Here is a 26,173-nt window from a genome sequence, read left to right on the forward strand (position 1 = left end):
GGGACCGGTGCGGTGGGCTCCGGGGACCGGGCCGCGCTCGGGGTGCGGGAGCAGAGCTTGCCCGGGCGAGCGGAGCCCGCTGGGCCCCTGAGGCCGAGCCGGTCGCCGTGGCTGGGGGACGGTACCCGGGCGAGGTCCGGCGAGCGAAGCGGCGTCGGGGGCCGGCGGAGGCGCAGCCCCTCACGGCCTGAGCTGGGCTCCTTTCCCTGGGGCAGCCATTTTGGTTTTTAGCATGGCGCCCGCCTGGGCTCCTGGCTCCGGAGGCAGCCCTTGCTCCGCAGGCCTCTCGCCCGTACTGGCGTTGCGGGACCCGGCGGACGGCAGGGGAAGGGCGGGCGCTGCCGCGGCGCGGGGCTGCTGACCCTCCTCCCCGCCCGCCCGCGGCGGGGCGAGCTGCGCCTTGACAGCTGCGATCGTCTCCCTCGCCACAATGACTCCGGGGCTCTCCGGGCCGGCGGCCTCCTCGGCCCTGGGTGCGGGTTATGGGCAGCAAGAGCCTCCGGGCCTGGGACGGCTGGCGCCTCCCTGGAGCCCGGCGAGTGGTAGCTTTGGGGGCCGAAGAGGCAGGCAGGGGTGCCTCCCGGCCGGGCGGGAGAGGACGAGGAAAGGGTGTTCAGGTAGATCTCAAGTGAGGGACTTGGCCAGGCGCTCTGGTTTGAGGCAGGTCGAGCTTGTGCTCACTTTCCTTCCGTCTTGTTCCTTTGGACATTCCGTATGGGAGAAACAACTGCTGAAGAATATAGTGAGGAGTTGATGGGTCTGCAGCGTGGTGGTTGTAATATGCATGAAAGCACGAACTTTGCCTCGGGAACAAAAATGGCATAACTCTTCAGGGTAGAGAGCAAGTGTTGGAGTTCCGCTATAGATCTCTTGCCACTAATGTTTGCTTTTAGTAATAGAAAGGATGCCTCTACTAATTACTTTTACACGTAAAAATGAAACTACACATAGACTATTACAAGTTTATGTACAGATTATAAAATCCACTGAATGCGAGGTATCTGTACAGGAGTCATTCTTTTATAGGACAGAAATGTAGACAATTACAAACTTCACTGCTTCTGAAGAATTTTTGGTGATTTTTTTGTACTGAGTGAATGTTTACTGTCTTGAAGTGGCATTCCATCAAATTGCACTGTAATTAGGGTTTTTAATAGCATGCTGCAACAGTAGCCAACATTTGCGAGGTATTTACTTTCAGATTTCAGAACCAAGAACTATACCTGAGCCTAGGCAATTCTTGCAGGACTTCTGAGCTCTCTAATAAGCATGTAATCTGCACTATTTTTGTTACATTTATCATTATGATAGAATTTTTAAAAAACACCAAGGGAAAAAAAATGAAGAAGTTTTGCTATTTCCTTCACTTACTGCTTGTCTTACCATTTTAAGCCTTGTGGAACGGCTCCTTTTAAAATCAGTTTGGTGGACGTTGGTGGGCATTTTTAATGGAGAACAATTGACTGTTTCTCTTGTTTCCTCTAGTGTCTTAGTAATATAGCACTATGTTTATAAATAAGTTGCTTAGTGCCATTTGTTAGCAAACAAAATCATCTTGAAATATTTGTTTTATGCACAGGCTTGTTACTTTAAAACGAAGTACCACATTCTGTACTCTAATGTAAAGCTCAGTTCGGAGACTTTGAAAGCTCTATCTGACTGAAAAAGAGCTGCTATGGACTCATGTGGCCTCTAGACACCATGATGTGTTCTTGCCAAGTCTGCAGCTTTTGTTTGCAGTTGCTGTTTGTCATCCATGGCCATACTGTTTCAGTTGCTTATTTCTGAAGATACCGTAGTAGTTCTGACCCTGGCTATGTATGTGTTGATTCACCCTACCTTGTGTGTGCATCAGGTCATGGGACTGAGACAGCATAGTCACCGCACAGTGCGTATGCATGAGGGTGGGTTTTTTTATAACTTTGGAAGCCCAGGATAGAAGAGGGGGAGGGTATTACCTTTGGATTTTAAATGTCAACCTGTACAGTGGTGAAGAGCGATACAGGAATGTGTTGAGAATATTTTTGGAAGAGATGTGTTTACCAGGCCTGCATCTTTCTGTTGTTCTGTAACTCAAGTTGTAAAGTCCCAGTATATTTTGTGACTGGTAAAGACTTAAAAGTTTGGACCCCAAACAACGGTTTTGTCCATTGAAACTGCTGAGAGTGTTATTCATCTGTGTGATACTATGTACAAGTGTGAGGGGTTTGATGATTGAGGCCTCCTGGGTTGAAAGGAAAAAAAATAATTCTGCAGAATGACAATAGATAATGAATATGGCAGTATGCGAGTTGGATGGTTTAGGTGCAGTTCTCCTCATGCAGGTAACTTCTTCCTTTCAACATGACAATAAACTCTCTAAACACTGTTTCTCAGTGCTGGCAATTACAAGTTCTTTCCGAGTTAACTTGGTAACTTTGCAAACAATGCTTTATAAAAAGTATGTGGAAAACCAAATGAGTTAGTAATATGTGTGATTTTATTTACCTGTTCTGAATTTATGACTTGCATTCTTCCAAAGAATAAGATACTTCCTTATCTGTGGTATGAAATTAATGGGACTCCTGTGTGATTTCCCCACCCACCACCTTCTTTTTTCCTGTATAGTTCAAGTGACTGGAAGAATTGCCCACCCCTAGTAGGAGTGCTCTTTGTGTTTGGGAGTGATGGTGCAGGGAGAGGTGATCTGTAGTAAGTTTATTCTTTCTTGGATATTGGTAAAATTACTATCTTTTCCAACTGTTCAGGCACATGGCTGGTTTGTCTGTGTGCACAAGTGAAGCAGCATAATAATTGGCCAAATCTGTGTGTGCAAATTAGTACTAGGTACAGAAATGTCAAATATCAGGAGTGCAGTACTTGAACCATAGTACACTTTTTTCCTTTCACTTGTAATACTGGCTGTCACAGTAACTTCTTCAGCATTTACTCACTACTGTGTTGAAAGAAAGTAGTCTGGCCTTGCGTAGTGCGTTGATGGCTTGAAGTAATAGGCTGGATCTGTTCTCTGTTCTGTGAACTAAAAGAATGATTTTCACTGGAACAATGTTTTGTAATTGTAACTAACTTTGATCTGTCAATGTAGTGACCTTGAAGTCAGTAGCTGTTATATTGAGATAAATTCAGTCCATGTTTTCTAAGATGTTTGTGCACTCTAGAGGAGTTATAGCAAGCCCGTATTGTTGGATGTTATGTATTTGTTAGAAATAATTGTTTCCTTTAGGAGGTAAGTGGCTCTGTAGTCTCATAAAAGAAAAAGAAACGTGGATGGGAAAGCACTTTGGAGATGCACTACAGAAACTTTCAGAGAGGGAAGATAAAGTTGTTTCAAAAAGGAGTATCATAGGAAGATGTGCAACTTTTGGGGGAAAGTCAGTAGAGCTCCACTTTCTTTTGGGGCTTACAGACTGATAATGCTTGGCTGGAATAAAGGTCTCAGTTGTACAGTTTATTCACATCTTCTGAACTAGATAAAAATGAGATTGAGTACTCTGATATTTTGAAATCACACAAGAATGTGTTGAGAGAGAATTAACAGTAGATGCTACTTCCAAATGTTTTAATGAATAGGAAGAATAATTAAGAAACATAAATACTCAGAACAAAATATATACAATTTCAGTATATAAACAGTATGCATCCTTTTAAGTAGCTCAAATGTGTGTAAAGATTAATGTGGTTGAATACATTTTCTATCATATAAAATGACAGCACTAGTGACATACAACTGAAGTTCCTAGTTTATCTAATTTTACAAATGCTCTTCTTCCCAACTCTTTAGTGACATTATGGGAGGATTTTGTTATCTAACATTTTGTGTTCTTTACGTAAGTGTTTTAAAAAAGACAACAAAACAACCCACAGATTTCAGATTTTACTTGCATGCTTCTGTCCCTGCCCCCCCCCTTCTGCTGGGGGGCAGAGAGTAGCTCATTACAAGAATTTTATGAACTTTGGGAACCTCATAAATATTGCAGAATTACATCCCAATGGATGTTCTTTTTTAAAAAAAAAAATGCGTATCTTCCTGGGAGTCTTTCAGATTTGAGGTGATAATCTAAATTAGGGACTTTACACGTAACTGTAAATATGTAAACATATGTAAAGTGTTAATATCATGAACTAGATGAGTCCCAAGTTCAGAGTGTAGATACACTCATCTGGGGTTTCAGCATTTCTCAAAGCTTCAGCATTTTCAAAGTGTAGCAAGAATTGATTGCTGAAATATTTTGCTACTTGTAGCTTGGTTTACTTTGCAGGTTTGAAGGGAGGATAGTGTTGGGAATGTTTCTCTCTTAAAGTTGGAGGAACAATTAATTCTTCTGATACCATAGACTTCACCTATGGTATAGGCAAGCAAATAATTCGTTTCGATCATAGATTGGAAGTGAAAGCGATTATGAGGGTTGTAAAATGGTCATTAGTTTAAGGAAAGAATCAGTGTCTCAGCAACTAGGAAGCATGAAGTAAAATTAAGTATTTTCAAAAAAACCCTGGCTTTTCAGGAACTAGTGGAATTTTGTGCAGGGGGCTATTTGTGATGCTAAAATGTTCTTGGGTCAAAAAGTGTTTGGATGAGTTCATGGAAGAAAAGTCCTTGGGGGTGTCTAAATTCAAAGATACTACCTCTAGCTCAGGATACTTTTGATTTACAAGTTTTTGGAGATTTGGAATGTCTTCTGAGGTTTATCCTTCTTGTTTCTATGCTACTCGCATGTAGCTGCCTGTTTGCCTGTGGTTAGAATTGGTATACTGAGGTTGGTGGTCTGTTAGTCTGACCAGACATAGCCATTCTTATAATCTCATGACCAGTGAGGTAGCTTTGAAATGCTTTGGTTTGATTGTTTGAAAATACACTTAGTGCTGTTTTGATACTGTGTTGCTTAAATAACAAACTGATTGATATCAGGGGCATTAATTGTGATAGAACATGCAAAGGTTACAGGCAGGAAATGCAGATGCTGCAGTTGTGAAGTGCACAGTGTATTTTAACCACATGCGTTGTTTATCAATTGCATTCTAGAGGGTTGAAGTTGGAAAATATGCATAATTGATAAACTGCTATTTCATTGTGTCTTACAGGTGTATCTCAGTATTTACTATGAAATTAAGCTTAACTAACTACTAAAGCAGTCCTTAAAAACAAAGGATACTTAATCAACACTGACCAAAACCAGAAAGAAATAGCTTGTAAAAAGTTGATCAACATTCTTATTTGTGATACTTGTAAATGCCATGAGGTATGTGGGTAATACATGCATCTGAAATGGCAAACTTCTGTTCATGCAAGCTGTTAAGGTGCTTGCTGTAGCAGGGGTGCAGAAGTACCTCTTTGTACAAATAAATATTTTTTATTTGCATAGTAAAGTATTTGAATGCTTAATAGCTTTGTTTTATAATGAAACTTTTTTCAGTATAAAATACCATACGTGTAGAAGTTAAAATCCAGAAACTTCTGTGCATTAATCATTTTTCTAAGCTAATGGTGAAAACAGCTACATACGTTGTAGAGTTAAGTCCCTTTTGCAATTTAAAGCACTGAATTGAGAGTTCTGTGTATTTTGGGTAGAGGGCAATTAGACATAATCAAGGGTTTCCCTACTGTGGCTTTCCATAAGCTGTTTAGTCAACTGTGTTAGAGGCAGATAGCCTCTGGTAGAACTTTAGGTGCCTGTTTACTGAAGGTTGAAAGTCTTTTCTTCTGTGTTCGTGGGGGTAAATCCTGCCTTCCTCATAGCCTTCTTGGCAAGACTTCAAAATTGAAAATGTGCAGAGCTGCTTCCTTTTTGTGGATGAATAACCTACACAGAGAAGATCTGATTGTAAATTAAATGGAAGCTGCTACATAGCAGAGCTTACCCTAAAAGATACATGAACAAATTTGAAGTGAGGAGATTTCTTGACATAGTTCAAGGTAAATAGGAATAAGGAGATATTCTCCTGTGAAAAGAAGGTAGGTACATCATTAACATTTCTTTCACTATAAAATTGAGATACTGTTTATGGCTCTCAAGGATTAGAGTGTTCATCATTAAAAAACCCCCAGTGTTTTCACTTTTCTGCTTATGCGCCATTCTTCCAATTTTATTTTTCAAATAGTTGATTTAATCTTTAACATTTCTATATAGTTTTCTTGCAGTATGCACCTCATAGAGGCAAAACACAGTAAAAGAATACAGGACATTGAGTTACAGAAAGATTGTAGAAATTGGAACAGGAAATACCTGGATAGCCATGAGGTTTAGGTACTTGAAGATATTGATCAGTACAGTAGTTGTGTAATTTTTTTCTGGAATATTATTCCTAAATAACTCCATTCTACCAACACTTGGGATAGAAGTGTTTTTACTGTGTAATAATTGCTCTTTGATAAATAATTATTTGGAATAAAGTCACTCTTAATTAGAAGCAGTGTACGGAACTGTTATTTCACTCATTCTGGTGAGGTTTTCTTTTAGACACAGCCTAAAAGTATGTAGCAGATAAATTATATAACACTTCTTGGTAAAGAATTACTTTTTTTTTTTTTTTTTTTAAACCACTGGACTTGTATTTTCTTAGTTTCATTGCCATCACACCTATGCATATTTAATGGTTCTTTGAGGAATCTCACGCTGGGGAATGGTTTTGGTGGGAAGTGTCTGGTGGTATAATAATTTCTTTCACACTGAAAGTAGGTTTTGAGATAGAGGTGGGTGTTCTTCATCCTTTTGACACTTAAGAAGTTGGGTGAAAGTGATAATGATCTCTTTGTCCTAATTGATGAAGAGACTAGCTAGGGAAGCTGGATCCTCCACTGATTTAACAAATCTTCAGGACAAATATATGACCTGCAAGAGCTTTGTTTGCATATCTGATTGTTATTTTTTGTCACTCGGACTGTTCTTGAATTATCCTAAGCAATGGCTCAGCAGGATATTGAGTTTAATGGTATCTTCTGCCTTCATCTGTTCAACTCCAACAGGTATTAAGAGCTAATTATGAAGTTGGCTGTTCTTCAGGACCAGTCCTGAACCTACAGCATGAATTCAAACAGTATGTAGTTTTTTCTGCCACTACAGGATTTTTATAAAAATGGCTGATTAGAGGTAACCTGCTGTTAGAAATTAAGGGTAAAAATAAATTTTTCTGTGTTCAGGATAAATTCCACTTAATGGTACTGAGAGGTGGAGTGCATTCTTAGCCTTTTTGAAGGTATTATGCATATATTTATGTTGAAAAATCCTGCATGTGTTGGCTCTAACATTCTGAAAAATGGTGCTTCTCTGAATGCTGATTGAAATGATCCTGAAATAGGGAGTGAACTTAAGAAATTCCAGATGCCTGAAGTTCTGAAGTTCTTTCTGATTATCTTTTTTTTTTTTTTTTTTTTTTAAAAGGGTCACTTGCTGTAAAGTTTCTTCTATTTGCTCAATTTGGTTTCTCTTAATCCAAAATGTGGTCACTCCTTAACTGCTACTAAATTTGAGATTGACGATCCAATAATACTCCTTCTAGAAGAAAAAAACCAAACAAACCTCCCCCTTGGCTTTACACCAGTGACCACTATAAGAAGCTGGAGAATGCTTGATTCTAGTATTTAACTCAAAACTGTGGTTCGTTTCTATGTAAAATAATTCTTACCTCAAAATACAATTTTCCAGGTGAATAGTACAATCTTTTGCTTGATGCTAAGTTTACCAGCAGACAGCTTCAGTACATTTGCTTGTATTTCAGATATCACAGTATATCAAAGTAGAGAATAAGAAGTGGTAACAAGCCAGATGAGTTTAACTCTTTAAAACACTTGGCAATTCAAGAGTTGTGAAACTGAAATTGTTTGCTTTCTTTGAGGATAAGGTGCTTTAACTCCCCTCCCAGGGTTGCAGGAACAGAATCCTGGGATACACCTTGAGACCCTGGGAAAAGAAAAGATCCTGCCTGGACAAATGGAACTCTCAGAAGTATTCAAGGAGCACATGTAAACATGTCTACAAGTTCTATAAGACCTATTCTGTTTCATAACTTTAGCAAGATTTGTACAGTTGAATTAGTAGAAGGCAGGACTACCGACTCTGTTAACTCTGATAGAGTGGTGTAAATTAGAGAGCGCGGGCGCTATTCTGTGCCTGGAGGCTAGATGAACATTTAGGAGGTGCAAAACACCCATTCTTCATCAACTTTCTGTGATGCCTCCCTTAAAACACTTTACATTACACACTTGTATTTTAACTGTCTTACTCTTTTGTTTTTCATAACTTTTATTTCCATGAACTTGATTGTATTTGATTTTGTTATTGTCAACATTGTCATTGCCTTAATGACGCAGAGCTCTTTAAGCTCTGTAATACTGTATTATTTTACCTATATATAGATAGCTTCCTGTATTCTCATTTTAACACTTCAGTAGTTTTTGCTTTCTTCTGTCTGTTCCTTGAGAATGGGTGTTACTGACCTGCAGCTGATGAACACTGACAGGAGCGTTCATCACTAGAACAGTCTAGGTCAGTGCAGGTCACTGTTTGCAGTCTGCTGCAGATTATACTTTCCCCTTCTGTATTCCTAACTAATAAATAGAAGTTCCTTGTTTTCAAAAGGAAACTTACGTTCTTGAGCATGTTTGCCGCGCTGTGGTTTTTCCTTCCCTTTCCACTCTATAGTGATTCTAAGGACCTGCCATGCTACAAAGTGTACAACTTAGCTCCGATTTCTGTGCTCTTGTGATACAACTACTAGTAATAATAAAGAGAATGAGCTTAATATTCTTAGTTCTATTTAGTATTGAGTGTCTAATGAAGCTCTAACTGTGGTACTTCATTATTAGCTGTATAACTTCATAATGTAACTTCACCTTAATGGAAAAACGTGCCCATATAGTGATGCTGACAGTAAAGATATTTTTAATCTTATCAAATTCAAATATTGTGTTTTGGTGTTACCATCAGTGTATAATTAGTCTTATTGGTTGTAGTGGTGATTTTCTTGTAAAGAAAATTTTTTACTAGCTTAGATGTGTTCCAAAAAATGCCCAGCACTTTAAAAGACTGTACGTGAGTCGTCTTAGGTAGAAATGAACTGAGATGTGTAACTGTTTTTTGGTTTTTAAAAGATGTTACTTGCAAGGTTCATGCATTTAGGAGAAACGTAGACAATATAGATGATAGTGACAGAATGGGAAACTGCATCTGAGGATGAACTTGTGCTGAAATAAACATGCTGAGTTGCTTTCTTCCAGGACTGCTGTGAGTTTCCTGCTAAAAGAAATTCATAAAACCCCTGAATGATCTGTGGCTTTGTAAGTGGGAGCTATAAATATAGAAATTGGGAAGTGATTTCTGTCTTGTGATCTGTGCAGAACTGGCAAGGTCAACATTGCAATATAATGTCCCATTCTTTAGTAGTAATTCTGAAAAGAATGCTGAAAAATTGACATAAAACAATTTGAGGGCTGGAAATAACATTTTGAAGATTGATCCATTTAGAGTTCAGTCTTGTTGGCTAATCAAAAAAAGTCTGAGAGGTAGCCTTATTAGGTGCTTCCCTGGGTTTTAGACTTATTGAGATGCTTTATAATTTAAAGTAGAAAAGTGTGTAGTTTAAGGGGTATGACACCGTAGACTGAAACTTGACACTAAAAAAAGAAAATTATCCCAATGTGGGGATGTAGGTAATGTGACAGCTATATGTGTGTGTGAAGTTGGGTAACTGCTTTTTTTTTTTTGGGGGGGTGGGGGTGGGGTGGGTAGAACAGCCAAAGAAATAATCAGGCAACAAGTATAAAACATACTGAAATAACTTTTGTACAATGAGAAATTATGAGTCTTTTCTACATGAAGACACAGAAGAAATATAAATGGATTCAAAATAAGCCATCTATTACTCTGTAGTCTAACCTACTGCTATTAAGTTTATATCTTCTTTCCATGCTTTTTCTTAAGGCATCATACTTAAGTGAAGAACTGGACCCTTGGAGTAAGCTACTGAGGGAACTAGGGGATTTCTTTCTTTCTGGGTTGGTTGGTTTGGGTTTTTTTACATCTTAAGTCAAACATTTGATTCAGGACAAAGGTAACTGAATGAAATATGGTCTGTCTAAATGTCAGACTGCATTTATTGATCTTCTTGTCTTTGAAATCAATTTTATTTGCATCATTGTTATTTTGAAAACCTGCTTTCCTAGGTTCCCACATGCCACTTATCCTGTTAGAGAAGCTGGAAGACTGTTGTTTTCCTCCTGGAAGACAGAGAATTTATAGATGTATTTTTAGTTGACTGCACTGCTCTTCTGTAACACTAAATCTCCAGCAGCTTGACTTTGAGTCACACATGAATCTCTTAATTATATGATTGAAAATAAAAAGCGGTATATATTGCCTAGTTTGGATAGGAAAAGATTATTCTCCAAATTAAATTCTAGTAAAATATGTGTGTGTATATAAGTACATACAGCCACACAAATGTGTAGTTGGCTTATTGTCAGTATCACTCCTTTGGCTTTGTGTTTTCTAATCCAATTATGGAGAAAACTGCAGTAGTAAGCAGGAATTTGATCATGAGAGTACTGTAGATTAATCTTGAATATTCAGAGTATTGAATGGCTTTCTTAAATGAAAAGGAAGCCGGCGCTATCTGTACTGTAATAGGTGAAATGTACTCAACATAGCTACTTTCTGCTAAGAAAGGCAATGACCTTTTCGTTTATTAACTAAAATAGAGACCTAATTGGGTTACTGATAGCCAGTATCAAAATCCAGTAGTTTAGTGGTTTGTTGGTGGGTTGTTGAATATGCCTGTCCAGGGCTAGAAGCTGTTCTTGAAAAATTAAAATTAGAAAAAGATGTACAAGAACCCTTGCAGTGTAATTCCAAGACTCCCAATTGCAGAATAATCCTGACCTTTCTTTAAGAAGTTCTCTTACAGTTGCTCTGGTTGCACCGCACTTTAGTCTGTGTTTTGCAATCAGTTTGTGCTGTCAGTTAGAACCATTACATAGTGGTGTGTGTAAATTGCAGACCTGTCTATAGCACCCTTATATCTGTGTTTCAGTAATACGTAAAGAAGATAGAAGCATGTTCAACAGTTTATTTTGAATCTCTGATTATTGTGGTATGGGTAAATGTACGTGAGAGTTTGGGTCTGGGGAGAAATGTACTTCAGAGGCTTCAAAGTCGAGTGAAAATTTTTTAGGCATTATTTTAGCATTACTTAGAACATTTCATGAATAAACTGACATCTATGATGATGCTAAATGTCTTCAAAATACTTCCTCTGCTGTGGTGTCATAGCTGTGAGGGTCAAGAGTATTTCTCTAGTGGCTAAAACACAATCTAATCTGTGGTTATGGTGTATTTTGCTGTTGCTGATCGAAACTAGTGATTGGACTCTAGCTTGTCCACAAGCTTGTCTGTGTCTATTTTCATTAGTTTGTCCAAAGAGAAGATACTGCTCACAAGCTTTGCTTCCCTTAAGCATTTCATACTGGAATAATGTACAAAATGTTCCAAAATGGAAAGTTTACTTAGGAAATACTATATACAGTCTTGTTAATTAAGGGAGAGAGCATTTTCAGTTGATAGCTGATATTTTTGGCAAGAGTTCAGCTTTTGACATTGGTGTTGCAATTGTGTTGTGGTTTTTTTCCAGCACAGACATTTGGAAAATACCATGACTTAATTGATTTAAAAAATGCAAAACTTCAATAATTTCTTACTAAATGGTAGTCTGATAAGAATTTCTTTTCATCTGTGGAAAAAAATATTAATTTTTGGCTGCTGTATGTGACAAAGAAAGAATGTAGCATTGAGTCTGCAAAACCACAGGATGTTTATTATGTCCTCTGTTTGTTCCCAATGTTTTGTGAAAGATTGTGTGACTTTATAAAACCTATTAAGACAGTGAAAATACTAGGCCTGTGAAAGACATGTTAAGGAAACTGGTTTGTTTTGGTAGATGCTCTCAAGCTCTGCAGTGTTGCTATGTTAAATGGTAAAGTCATTTGGGAGGTGGTGTTTTGGTTTTTTTTTTTCTTTGTGTACTCCTCTTGCTTCATTTGGTAATGTGTGCGAGAGGCTTTCAGCAGCAATCCATTCTGGACATTAGCAAAAGCTAACTTTGATGTTTGTGCTATTGTGAATATTGTGGCAGAGACCTGCTAGGTGGTTTGATAAAGAAACACTGACTGGAGATGAATGTAGGATGTATTTTGTGTTAAATTTTGGCACTGGCCAAACTACGTATTGGCAGATTAAACTGCATAACTCGGGGTCTTGCAGTTTTCTCTAGTCCCATTGAAAGTGACCATATGTTGATATGTAAAACTATTTAACATCCTGTATTAACTTTTTTCTGTAAAGGGCATATGAACACTAATATTTTATTTATTGGAAAAACTGGTGTGAAACAAATTAAAGTCCCATAGCAAGTCTGTTAAGAAAATAGATGTCGAATTCTTAGTTTTATTTTACGTGATTTGATCTTCAGGAAGTACATACTTTTTTGAGGAAGGATACTCACGTTTTCAAACAGTCCTAACTGTAAAGAGAACTTAGTTTAATTTACATTTGTTTGCAGAGCTTTCTAAATTATTATTAGAAACATGACTGCTTCATAGCCTTGGGAGCTTGTGTTCAAACATGTTTCATAGATTATTCAATCTGCTAAAGAAATGCAGTTGAAATATACTATACACACTCCTCATAGAATAGTAAGTGTTTATTATTTGTAAGAAGTACTTTTGCTGCTTACGTTTTACTTGGCTATTTAGTAGTCTTGAGTGATGGCATTCAATTTGATGTTTGAACGGAAAGATTGTTGGAAAGATTATAATTTCTCAGTAGAACTATATTGATATTGGCGAAGGTAGAATAACTTGGAGGTGAAAATGAGTGAGCGTTTTTTGAGGTCAAAATGAGCATTTGTGTCTGGTTAGGTGATCTAGTACCTCCAAGAATTCCTGTTAACTGTCAGCTGATTGAAGACATAATTATGGCTGTTTAATGGCTTTCAGCTAAAATTTGCTGGATCTTGAGTCTACTTAGATTGCTGATGTTCTTGATGATTTGCATGTCAGGTGCAAAGGAAAATGCAAATTTGCTAGTGGAAAAGTCTTTAATGATGCTAAAATAAAATGCCTGCACAAATTGTCAGGTGTGTGGGGAGAAGGAGAGCCTGCATGTAGGGACAGTGGCTGGTACTGTTGGCACTGTGGCATGGAGTGTTTTAGTAGTTCTCTTACAGTATGTTGATGATAATGACCGGATTATCTTTACTTTTCCTGAAGTTAATGTAATCCTTCAGTCTTATAGAATAGACTCTTCTTCGAGGAAGATGATAGTTCTTTTAAAAATTCCTAGGCAGGAACTTACTTTTCTGAAGGTTTGCCTCTGGGACTGAAATTGGGAAGAAAAACTTACTTACAAAATACTGAGCCCAGTTTAATTTATAAATTTTTAACTGAAACAAAATTTTAGAAGCATGTTGTTGGATAAAGAACACTTGAGTACAAGAAAGGTCCATGAATGATAAACTTCTAAGGCACTTATATTTGTTACTCCAAAAAAATTGTTTTATTTAGTTTCCGATTCTTAGACATGTACGTTTTAGTCTTTGAGGAGAATGCTCTTTGTAACAGAGTTTGAATCCATCATTTTTAGTGGCTTCTAACTTTTTTTTGGACTTGTAGTCTCAATTGACTCCCCGCCCCACTGCTGGCTTCTGTGTAGTAGATAGAAGTGTATGGACAATTAGTTTACTTAATTTCCAGACCATGAAATTTAGAGGGTGTTAGCCTTTAAAAACACATCCACGAGTTGTATGAGTTTTGTTACTCTAGTATTCCCAAGTACCATATTGGTTAGGAGAGTGGCTATAAAAATCCTAGCACAAGAAAAAATTATTCCATGAAAAAATTCTAGTAAGGGATAGTAATGGAATGGAGGCAGTGTTATATGGAGTTTAAGTTGTGGCTTAGAAGTTTGACCCTAGCATAGAAGAGGAGGAAATTGAAGGCTGGATTTTCTGTAAGTTGTTCAAAGAAGCTGATGAAACTTGACAGTACTTGGCCCTGTAGTGAAAAGAAGCAAACTTCTGAATCTGAATGACTGGGGATGATATGGTGGTAGTGGAAAAAAGGAAGGACAGATTTAGGGAAGGAGAGTTGCGAGCCTGGTCTTTGCCATACCTGTTGCAGGACTGAAGGAGACCTATGGATGAGTAAATTCTCTTTTATCTGTCAGTTGTGTCATTAACATACCAGACTGCTCCTTAGAGCTAGCTGGGTTTCTTGTATCTACCACTCTTGTGGGACAGTTGACCAAGGATGTCACTTTTCTAGTTGTTAGGAATTGCTTTTGAAAAGAGATCAGAAAGTAATCAGATTAATTTGTGAAAAAAGTATCTGTTGAGGAGCAAGAAATCATCATCAGCTCAAAAGGAAAAGATCTATAAAAAAGGGAACCTTCAGGACACATCTTAATACCATTGCTACTCTAAGTGCAGTAGTTACTGACCTGATATTTAACTGACTGTTCATATGGTTCCACAGAAAATGGTCTTTATTTGCAAATGTTGTTCAGATGTACACTAGTATTAACAGTTGTTGAAATCTTTTTTTCCGCATCTTTAAACTGGACTGTTTTTATGAAGTAAAGGTTTTCCGTTGACATACGAGAGCTGGTGATTCTAATTTTTTTTAAGTATTCAAATTATTTTTTATTCTGCAGGCTCTTTAAAAGTGGTATATCTTTGAAACATGTATGATCCTGATATGACCAGTGACACCTATCTCACTGCACAGCTTACTAGAGAGAGAATCTTGCTTGAGACTTTAATCTGCAAAATAAAGATTGATTTTTATTTTTATATATATAGTTGAAGTTGGCAAGGTATCTTCAGTCCTCAGTAGACAGTTTAGGGATTAATTGTAATTGTAATAAATATATAGGCATAATCAGGTCTGTAAGGATACACTGAAACTCTTCTAAATGCTTAATGCTTTTACATGCATGATGGTTTAGGTGTTCTGGATGAGATGAAGTTTTGGACTGTGTTTGCTGAAAACTGAAGGTGAAGGCTACTCGTCTTATGTTCAGTTTCCCTTTTGTGAGTGGGAACTAGAACATTAGTAGCTACACAAGTGTGTCCACTCTTAAACTACTGTTAGGAGTCAAATCTTCCATCTCCCCAGTATTTTTCAGTTTTCCAGAACAGTGTTCTGCTTTATCTTTGGCATAATGAATATCTAAAAGTGAAGATTCGGTTAGTCTTTTTGTGTGATAATAATCTTATGATTAAAACAAAGTGTTTAAAAAAAAATAATAAAATCTTACAATTGTTTTGAGTTTTGTGACATGCCCTAGTAGGATGAGCATACACTTATGTGTGCACTGGGTATGTATATTCAAGCTGCTTCAATGTATTGCATTTCTTTCAAAAATACTGCAGGCCTTTCCTTCCTTCCTTCTAGAAGTCTGAATGGACTTTAGAAAAACAAAACACAAGCATTGCTTTGCAGCTGGCATTGCTTTACATGTATTTTGAAAAAAAATTCAACTATATTTCTAGAGTCTGAGAGTTAACTACGTTTGCAACTGAAACGGAAAGAAAGTATACACACTTCCTGAGTGTGTTCCTGTATTGGTAAATACATTAGAATTTGATTGTTTGACTTGTACTGGAAAGGTTAGTGTTTCAACAGTGTAAGGTAAGTCCTTTAATCAGTCTTACATGCTTTACCATTCAGGTTTCCTGCCTCTTTTCCCCTTTGATATATTTTGCTAAGTTTGAGATGTTGGGTGAATATTTCGAATGCTGCATATCAGGATTCATTAATAAAATAAAACTATGAAATCCTATATGTAGTTATTACATAACCTTTAGGTTGCATATGCAATTTTACCTGCTTAAAATGCTGTAATAACTTCCCACCTTTGTCCTCAATAGCTAAGACAAATACATTGATCAACATAGAGATTGTCTTTAAGTTAGGCTTTTCTGTGCAGTTGAGGCAATAAAATGCAGTTTTAATATGAATGCTGCTATGCTGGGTAGTGTTGTATGAAATTCAGAGCAATAATTCTTAAGTTTTAGGACCTTTCAAGCTTCTTTATTAAAGAAGGGGGGGGAAATCCTTGTTTTCTTCTCAGAAAACAATGTTTCTTTAAATTTTGATTTGTCAACTTCTATGTGAAATGCAGTATTTTTAATAATTTAGAGTAATGTGGAAGTTCTCTAGTAAACGACTTTAAATCTTCAGTTACACTTTGATCAAGCAGTGTAATTGCATGCTAGGGATGTGGTGTGTCAGTGTAATCAGTGATTTACTTATTCCTACCATTCAAGCAAAACTGCAGTTCATTTGAGATGTTGGAGTTTGTTGGGAGAAAGACTATTGCCTGGTTTGCACATGGTCAGACTTTCTATTTAAAAGATAAAAACCCCTCCAGCTACAAAATGTAGTGCATGTATGTCTGAAATACAACACACCATTAAAACAATATTAAGTTTACAAAGTCTAGAATATTAGATGTTAGAATTTTTATTTGTCCCCTTCTATATGTGCATTCTGTAGTTATTTAACCTCAGACAATTCTTTTTCATGGGATCTATACTATTCAAGTACCTTTTCAGTAATTCTTTTTATCCTTGTATTCTATCTTGCCTAGTTTCAGGCATTATTTCATGCATCCTTGCACAAATACAAAATATCTGTCACACTAACTGCTTCTCCGAGCTCCCTGAACGCTTTCCTAATAAAACTGTGCAAGTTCATGTGGTGGTACTCTTACTTACAGCTGAGGGCCAAGGTGTAGACAGAGCCCAGAGTTGTCAAGTGTCACTGAATTTTGTAGTAAGATAGTGGATATCAGAGATTCATGAAAATACCGTAAATATGAAAATGGACAGGCTGGTAGGAGAGGAGGAATCTGCCCTGAAAAGAGAGGCTCCTGGTTGAGCTTGTTTAAAGAATCTGAAGCATAGCCCTATCAGTAGGGAAAAATATTCTAACAGAATCTGTACACAACGAAATTCAGCTGGATTTTTTTAAAGCCATGGGAGGCTGTAGTTTTGCTTAAAGAACTAGTGTTTTATACATGTTCAGTAAAATAGCATGTTTTCTCCTCCTTAAGAAATGGTCTTGCTAATACACTTTTAAAAATACATTTTGATTGCATTTGTAATTCAAAAGAGTTAAGACTTGTCTTGTATATGACTTTCTTAGTCTCTGTACTCTTGTTTTTGCAACTCTTGTGCCCTGGACATGCAGGTTATGATATCATGATCAGTTTAGGCTGATCTAGGACCATGTTGTCACTGAAAGGAGCTGTTTCTTCAGTATCCTGTTTGCATCCCTTGTACCAGCCTAAGTACTCCTGTAGCTATACAGAGTAGGATCAGGAAACTGATGTAATTCAGAACTGAGTAAAAAATAAATAGAATGATTTCCTCGGTAGATTTAATGTGTGGCAGCAGAAGCAGCTAAGTCAGCACAGTAGAGGGAACAGAAATAAGAGGAGGACGACTGCTCCTCTTAGTATCAGCCTGGGGACTTAACAAATTGGTTTAAGACAATGAAAAGAATTCTGTTGTAACTGGGAGGGAGGGAAGGTGAGTACCAAATGGTTCTGTGCCATTTTGTTTCCCAATTTTAGTGCCAGTCAGTCTTTTAATCATCAGTATAGTTATAAATCATATCGAATCTAGCTCTCCTGAGAATTGTTTCAGAGGAAAGGAGTATCTAAGGATTTGAGAAAGTTATTATGTAGAGAGCATTTCTTAAGTGTTTGTCTTTGTCTGTGGAACCTAAGTTAGTACAACAACCCTGAGGGAGACTGATCTGTTTACTTTATCTGTTTTTATTGAACCTGAGATTTACCGCTTTTCAAAAAAGTCAGTGTTGGGAAATTTTGTGTTCTTAGGGCTCATAGGTATGCAACATGTCAAGCAATAGTTTTGACACCCCTCATTTCTCAGTTCAAGACTTAAGGAAGCAAGTTGAAAATGTAATTTATACAGCAAATCTGCAGCGATCTTATTCTCAGTTTTGTATGGAGGGTCTTGATGGCTAAGTGTTCCTAAAGTCTAAATTGATCTTCCTTATTTATAAAGAGCAAGCTCTTAACTTCTGCATAGATAGCTTCTGTTATGTTTTAGCCATTGGATGATTACAATGGAGGGGGGGAAAAAATTCCCAGATCAGTCAAATGTGTATACAAGCAATTACAGAAAGCGATGCTAAAAGAAGTCTGCTAATATTGACAAAAACGTCAAAAACTCGACTACAAAGTGCATTCTTGTGTGACAACCTCTGTTCAACCTTTTGGACCGTGTGAAGGTTGTTATAAATATTGTTGTATATAAAGGATTTTTTGAGGGCTTTTTTGTAGGGTGGATTTTTGGGTTTTGTTTGGCTTTATTTTTATAGCATTTCTGTAGTCTAGTGATTTTCAAGATCACTTAACTCATTAACCTCTCTGGTTGAAAAGTATGAGATCTAGGCAATACCTAGTAAATACGGAGACTTGATTCTGTTTGGCCAAGTACTCCAGAAGTGTTTTCAGAAGAAGGAAATAATTTGGCTGTGAGCATTTGGGAGGCAGATGCCTCCCTCTGTGTATGATCCCAGCTATATTATTTTCCTCTCTGTTATCAGCAGACTGAGGATAAAATAAGGCTCAACAGTTGCAGCTGGCAACTAAGATTTGTCAAATACTTATAAAAGGGTGCTGGCCAATGAAGGAAGACTAATAGAAGGGGAGAAGACCATCACTTAGAGAAGACCTGAGTTTTGGAAAGAGTTGAGAACTGCATTCAAGTCAAGGAGCATAAGAGCTTTCATAACCTTCCTTAGATGATAATTATCAAAGTATTTAGTTCTGGTTTTATATTTGTAAAAAGAGTCCATGTGCATGCAGTAACTCCCAAATGTTTGAAATATGGTGTTGCACATACAGTTTGTTTTTTGTTTGTTTTGTTTTTAAAAACTACTAAAAAACTACTTTTACAACTATTTTATGTGTACTTTTGTTTTTATGTGTAAGGACGCTGTTTACTTTTTGTTGTCTTATCCTTGACTAGTGAAAATTGGGATAACAAGTTAGGCTTGTGAAATTGGCTGGTCATTTGCTGCCTTAGATACTACAGGAGTGCAAATTATGTATAAATGTAGTTTTCTCCAGAAGGCTGTTAAGTTTCTTTTAGATTAGACTCAGTTTTATAGTATTTTTTAGAATCTAAGTAACATAATTGCAGTTGAGTATAGTTGTTGGGTTTGCTCAACTCCCTCCATCCCCTTCCGTTTGAAGCCTGCTGTTTAAAATAGCAGATTCTGGATCTTGGTCTCTACCTTTTATCTTGAAATATCTGTGCAGTCATTACAAAGCCTGTATCATGCACTGTTTGGTGCATTACTCTTTCTTACCAAGTGGCAGTGGTTAGTTGAGAGTGCTTTCATGACAGACTTTTAACTGCAATACTCATAACAGCCTTGTTCTCACTAGGATTTTAAATTTTAATTGATTAAATCATTAGTTAGCTAATGCAAGGTAAAAGAACACATTTTAATTAGGTTTACCATTGAGCAGAAGGCCAGAGGGGCTAAAATGAGGGCTGATGTGTGAAGTTTTATATGGTGATATCACTTAGGCTTGACAAAGGAGCAGTGCAAGAATGCTATCATCCTGGTTAGACTGTTTCAGGCTCTAACCACTGAGATTAATAAAAATGTACAACCACTCCTTTTAAAAAAAACTTCAAGGATAGATTAGGTGCTGATTATAGCTCTGCTTTTTTTTTTATTGTGCCTCCTTTAATAATGAAATTGTGTTCTTGGTCTTAAGCTCCATAAAGCAATGTGGTCTCTACTTTACTCTCCTTATTCTATTCTTTTTAATCCCTCTGCCAAGAAAATTGTATATTGAATCCTGTCTTGAATTAGCTACCCAATGATTTCAGTCAATTTTTAAAGTCATAATGAGGACAGATGAGTTTGTGGTTTCCTGTAATGATGGCCAATTCAGTAATATCGTTAACTGTTTAAATTTTGTCTTCACATCTGCAAATTCCTTGTCTTCCCTAGGATTTTGGCTTGGAAAAGACAAGATATGTTTTTTCTCAACAAACTTACTACCTTTATTTTTCGACTACTTTAAAGTTTTCCACTAGACCTTTTGCACTAGTTGAGATAGCTTGTATGTTCTACTAAATTTATTGTTACCTACTAGATTAGCGGGCAAGTAGGAAGTTTCATTGCTTCTTTGTAAGTTAGGTGGGTAATATGATTGATGCTTTAAAAAAAAAAAAAAAGGGCATTCTTTTTCTCCATACAGAACAGCACACTAAAACCAATTCTCCTTTGATATTCTAACCTTGAGCTGTCTTCAGTAGTAAGTAAAATGTGAATCCATAAAATATAGTTATTTCCTGTATAGTGGATTTATAAAGTCTGTATTTGAATTCATGTGACCATTTCTTAATCTGTTCAATATACTGGCATTAAAAAGTAAATTGCTTAAGAGTATGCTGTGTACCTATTTTAATATGGCTTTGGATTTGGAAGAAAATGGATAATAGAATTTATGCTAACAATGCCATAAGGACAAAATATGTAAAAATGTTTAATATGATTGCTGTTTGTGCCATCTTTTGCAGTTACTATACTACCTTTAATACCTTTATTTGAAGGCAAACCCCCCAACATTTATGAACAGAAAATAGCACTCGGTCTCTAGGGCGGAAAGATTTTTGTTGTTAATGACTGACTGAAATGATTAATGCAAAGCAGTTTCTTCTCTTTTGTTTTTTTGGTTTTTTTCTCCTTCTGAGACAGACTTCATTGCTTTATTTTGGGAACAGAATGGAATAAAATCTGTTGTCTTCTTTTTTTGTGTGTGTGTTTTCAGGCTCGGATAGCATTTTTACAAGGGGAAAGAAAGGGTCAAGAAAACTTGAAGAAAGATTTAGTGAGAAGAATAAAAATGTTAGAATATGCATTAAAACAAGAAAGGTAGGTATACAAATTGTTCAGCTTTTAACTGACCTGAATGACTTTACAGACTAAAAGGAGTTCCATCACGTTACGTGAACTGTCTTTTAGTAGATGATTCTGTGTTACTTTATGTAAACTGTCTTTATGGCTGGTCATCTTTACACTATGTTTTCTGATTAAAGTTTAGTGTCTGCTATAATAAAAAGTTGTATAATTTTCAAATTGTTTGGACTCATGTCTTAAACACAGAAAGTTCAAATTGGACAGTTTTCCTTTTCTGATTTAGAGTAATGGTATACTAACTAAGAATAAACATTCCAAAACCACTTACTTATTACTATACCTTTACCTACTCTTCAGTGGTTTTAAACTTGAAAGGATGAAAAATATTGTTATCTTGATTCCCTACAACTGTTTTGTATGTGTTGCATGATGAAAACTGTATTTTGTGGCAGAATGGAATCCTTTAAAAGTTAGTATTACATTTTGAAGTATTGGGTTTTTTATGTGGTAGATGCTAGAATTTCTAGTCTCAGTAGGTGCGTTTTCTGTAGCGTTAATTTAATGCTTTAAAAATTAAAATTCCATTCAGTCCATGCAGGCTAATGTCCTTCAAACCTACATGCTCTTCTGTTGCCTGGTTATTTCATGTGACAAAAATTAGTTAATTTTGCAAAAACACTAGGAGACTAATCTTGTCTTGTGCCTATACTTTCAGTAGTGGACTCAATTCTTATATTTAATTTTATATTGGTCTTAAAAAGTAGCTGAATTCAACAGCGTAAACTTCCTGAGGATCTGGCAACAAAATAGGTAGCCTTTATTTGTTTATTTTGATTTGAGTGGAACATTCCTGCCAGAGTGAACTTAAAATTTTTTAGCAAAGTGTAGTGAGGCTTCACCTCGAGATTTTTAAGTCAGTTGTCCAAGAGTAAGTTCGTCTAAATATATTTTACATTATGAATTAGTACTACAAGTAAGTGACTAATACAGAAATAACTTTGATTAATTGGTTTCATATTAGAAACTAATGTTTTGGCAAGGATGGCTACATACCTCTGTGAAATGTCCAGTATAAAGGTGCTTCAGAAAACAGTGTATGTTCATACAGAAAGCCATATTAGCACATTATATGTTTTCTGGTGAAGTAATAGGCAGAAAGAATCTATTTCTTCATTCAGCCCCCTCCTCCAAATTGAAAGTAACTCAAGGTTTCCAACCAGCATAAGACTAACAGTTACATTGTTATACAGGTAATGTGCAAGTCACTCTGAATTCAAGGCAGATGAAAAGCATGCAAAGTGTTGGGGTGTGTGTGCTCTTCCTTTAAAGAGCATTGAACATATCAAAGGAGTAATGTGCTGTTGGGGTAGACCCAAGTGTCTTGGGTGTAAGTAACTTTCAGAAGTTGAAGGAAAACATTTTGGTTATTTTTGCAATAATAAACTCTCTGTGTGCTGCACAGAGAGACTTTCTGCAAATGCACACCATAAGGCTGTGAGGATTGCCTACTTATTGAGATAAATCAGAGGCAGTTAATTACAGCTGGAATGTGAAGACATCATATAACAGAATACAGAATTTGAAGATGAATGGCACTGGTGAAACCTCATTCCTGCTTTCTCCTGAAATGCAGCTGCCTTTATAATCTGACTTCCCATGAAATTCCAAAATTCATCTTATGGGCAAGAAAGTTGTAAACATGTACAATAGAAGCAGAACAGCAGAAGCATACAGTTTGCTTTAGTTCTTGCGGCTAGTGGGTACAAGCCAACACTGCATACTTTTTCAAGAGGAAAATCTTTGCTTAAATCCCAGCCAGAATTTTCGTGAAGATTGCTAAAAACAGGAACTGAAACTCTGGGGTTGATTGGTGAATGTGTGGGAGGCAACGAGGAAGCTTTCTGTTATTTTTTGCTACAGATGCCCAGTAGTTTGAGGGGATCTAATTGCAAAAGTATGATGGATTGAGTAAGGAAAGCAAGCAGGTAGTGACTTGTCAGTAAATCATCCAAGAATGACAGTATGTTAGTTTCTTGGTTGTTGCATTGAATGAAGAGTTCAGGATAATAGATGTTATTTTTTTTGCCATTGCTCCTCTGAGTGAAGAATCACAACTAATGAAAAGAAACCAGTGCCAAAGCAAAACAAATCCTGAGAATTTCAAATCTGAAAATCGTTGACAGCAATTTTCAGTGTTGCATCTGATTCCCCCCCACCCCCTTTGTCCTCCTTTTGTTGCTAACTCCCTGATGCTGTCAAAAAGTTTCATGCAGTGAAATACCAGATTATAGGGAGTCTGAAACAAAACTCATTCAGACAATGATGACTGTTGTGATTTCTCAGAAAAAGGGTATGAAACAGGACATCAGTGTGTAAGATTAAATCAAATGCAGCAGTAGTCACAAAATAGTTTGATATTTCTAGTATGTGTCTCTAAGGGTGTGTGCAACAGGTGTGATAGTGTTTTAGAGAAATAAAATGTTATTTTAATGTCCTTAAATGTTTCGGCAGTTCTGTGTCAATTTTTGTAATAAAATTAGGCCTTAAGTAGTTAATATGTATGGGATTTTTTTGTTTGTAGCTACTGTATATTCCTTTATGGTGCTTTGCAGACCTAGCCAGATATCTTCTGTGTGTACTCTGAGCCATTCTACTCCAAGCTTCATTAACATAGTGCTGTGTTTAATAAGACTCACTGAGATCATAAAACTGTGGCTATATTTTGACTTCATGGGGTTTGGACTGGAGCTGTCTTATATCCTTGCAACTGAGTGCGGGATTCAACAATTAAATAGCAGCAAGCAGTTAAATCAACGTAGGGCATTGTTTCTCTTCCTCTTACTTTTTCACACATGGAAACCTAGCCTTAGAAGAATAGCAAGTCAATACTCAAAAGGATTCAAAAGATGCCACTTGTAGAATTCAGTTACTGTGTGGTGTGGAAGAGTAATGTCACTGACGTGTCAACAACACTGTAGCTTGTTAGTGGTTTTTAAGATATGTAATAATTACCCTTGTTGGTGTGACAATATGGAGAGGAATACATTTGCAAATATATAGTTTGTTGGAATTTAATAAGATTAATTTCTTACTGTAAAATTGAAGTTGAGCATCAGATGTAATGTGAAAGACATAACTGATCTCATTACATGGAGCAATACTTTGCTTATTTGTAGTGGCTAGTCACTGGTATAATTTGAGATCAGGTGCATTGTTATCTTCTCTAATGAACAATTAAAGCAGAATTTTAATTAATGTTTTGCAATTGTAGCTCCAAAATGGAACAACTGCTCCTAAATAGTACTTGTCACAGCTCTAAATTGAACAAATTTAGGTTGGCTTTTCAATTACAGTGCTTTATTGACTTTACTTATGAATTGAGCAAGAACATTTTGTCAGCTTTATTTAACTTTACAATTTCTTAATGATTTTCATTTTGATTGTTTGGGTTTTTTTACCTGCAAACGTTAAGTACTTTATAAGGTATATAAATTATAGTATGTACACTTTATCCAGAAAGCTTGGTGGAACACTGACCTGTTACAATGTGGAACAAAGCTTTGTCTCAGTTTAAAGAGAGCACCTAGGCTAGATAGTCTTATTAGTGCATGGATGAAATATGAATGTATTCACAAATAATTAAAAAAAATATGATTCTATTTAATTGGCAGTCAGTCAGATTCAGGTCACACAAATACCTAGTCTTCAGGAGCTTTGCAGTTTTTCAGTTACAATGTAATTGCTATGAAATGCAGGATTTTATCTTACTATAAAGGGTCAATAGTGCCATCTACTGACAGTTTGTTAATGAGACTTCCTAATTGCAATTTTAGCAGAAACTACTGTAATTTAGAAGAAAATTTTCTATACCATCAAATATATCAGGCAGCATTTGAGATGAACTTTTACCTTCAATTTGGAAAAACTTAGAGCAGTGGCTCAGCCATTTGAGAAGATTTGTTGGAAATCCTTGATTCTGTCCAGTGCGTGTTCCATTACGTATCTTTTCTCAAGAAGTTTCATATTTGAGAGTAGTTTTTAAAATTGGGGGGGGCTAGATACAGTTCAGTTATTCTTAGAACTTCGGTCAAATGTTTAATTTAGAATTATGAAGACAGCTGTATTTTATAGGGACTTCTTTAAAAAGTGGCTGCTAAAGTTTTAACAGAGGTCTTTCACCTTGGCTCTACAGAAGAACATCTAGAGTTCTCTTGAGTATTTTTGCAAAGGATCTATGAGGCAAAAGTCAAATTGTTAAAGGTCTAGGCTAAAGTTAGATAATTCCAGGATATAGGTGTAGGTAGTTCATGTGATATTCCTGGAGGTAAAGGGAGCTGAAGACCTTTTGATAGGCAACTTGGGTAGAGAATAACATTTGGAAGGCTCATGCATACCTGTGTGGAAATAGTATCACCAAGACCAATTTTTTAAAAAGTGATATAGAAGAAGAGGTTAGGGGATCAGAGATCAGGAGATGGGAAGGAGTGAGGCATGTTTGCATAGGTGGACTGAGCAGGAATTGCAAGCTAAGCCTACATCCAGTCAATGAGGAAGAGAAAATCAGTAAGAGAATACGTGTGATGAGGGAAACTAGCACTATAACATGGTTCTTCAGAGGGAAAGATTTCTATCATAAGCAAAGACAGGGCAGGAGAGAAATTGAAGTGAAAATTGAATGTGGCAAATAGGCAGGAATCCCAAATATGAGGTTCATTCATTGTAGTGCAGTTGGCTAGCTGTGACAGTGCTACAACTGAAAAAATAATCTCTGCTAAATAGTTGAACCTGCTGGTTTTTGAAAGGTTCTCTTAGTAACTGGCAAACATGAAAGAAACACATTCTTGGAGAACATAATAAACTCTCATCTATAAGTTATTTGATAATTGTGAATAATTGTAAAAAGGTTCTCTCAAAACTGTGTTCTTGAAAGACTAGAAATAATTGTATGATGCAATAATTATCACAACAGTTTTATTTGGATAAATTGTATTGTGTTAGTATGGTTGTTTTAAATGGGAATAGTAGAATGTTTTGAGTTGATAAAAGCATGGTATGCTAATTTGTTAAACATTTGCATACTTTTTCAGGGCAAAATATCATAAATTAAAATATGGCACAGAATTGAACCAAGGTGACTTGAAAATGCCAACTTTTGAATCAGGTAACTTTTTTACAATAGCCTGTTTAAGTATAATTTCTTTATACACT

General features: G+C 36.6%; 1 protein-coding gene across 4 annotated transcripts in view; it reads left to right on the forward strand.

Moving 5' to 3' along the window:
- STRN3 (striatin 3) overlaps window positions 1-26,173 on the forward strand; it is a 69,125-nt gene that overhangs the window by 590 nt on the left and 42,362 nt on the right. For all 4 annotated transcript variants that reach the window (XM_075030339.1, XM_075030341.1, XM_075030342.1 and 1 more), the window contains exons 2-3: window positions 20,877-20,980; window positions 26,053-26,126. In XM_075030339.1, coding sequence (XP_074886440.1) covers window positions 20,877-20,980; window positions 26,053-26,126 — 178 coding nt within the window. The remainder of the gene's footprint in view (window positions 1-20,876; window positions 20,981-26,052; window positions 26,127-26,173) is intronic.

Source organism: Buteo buteo, chromosome 6, assembly GCF_964188355.1.
Source record: "Buteo buteo chromosome 6, bButBut1.hap1.1, whole genome shotgun sequence".
Taxonomy (NCBI): Eukaryota; Metazoa; Chordata; class Aves; order Accipitriformes; family Accipitridae; genus Buteo; species Buteo buteo.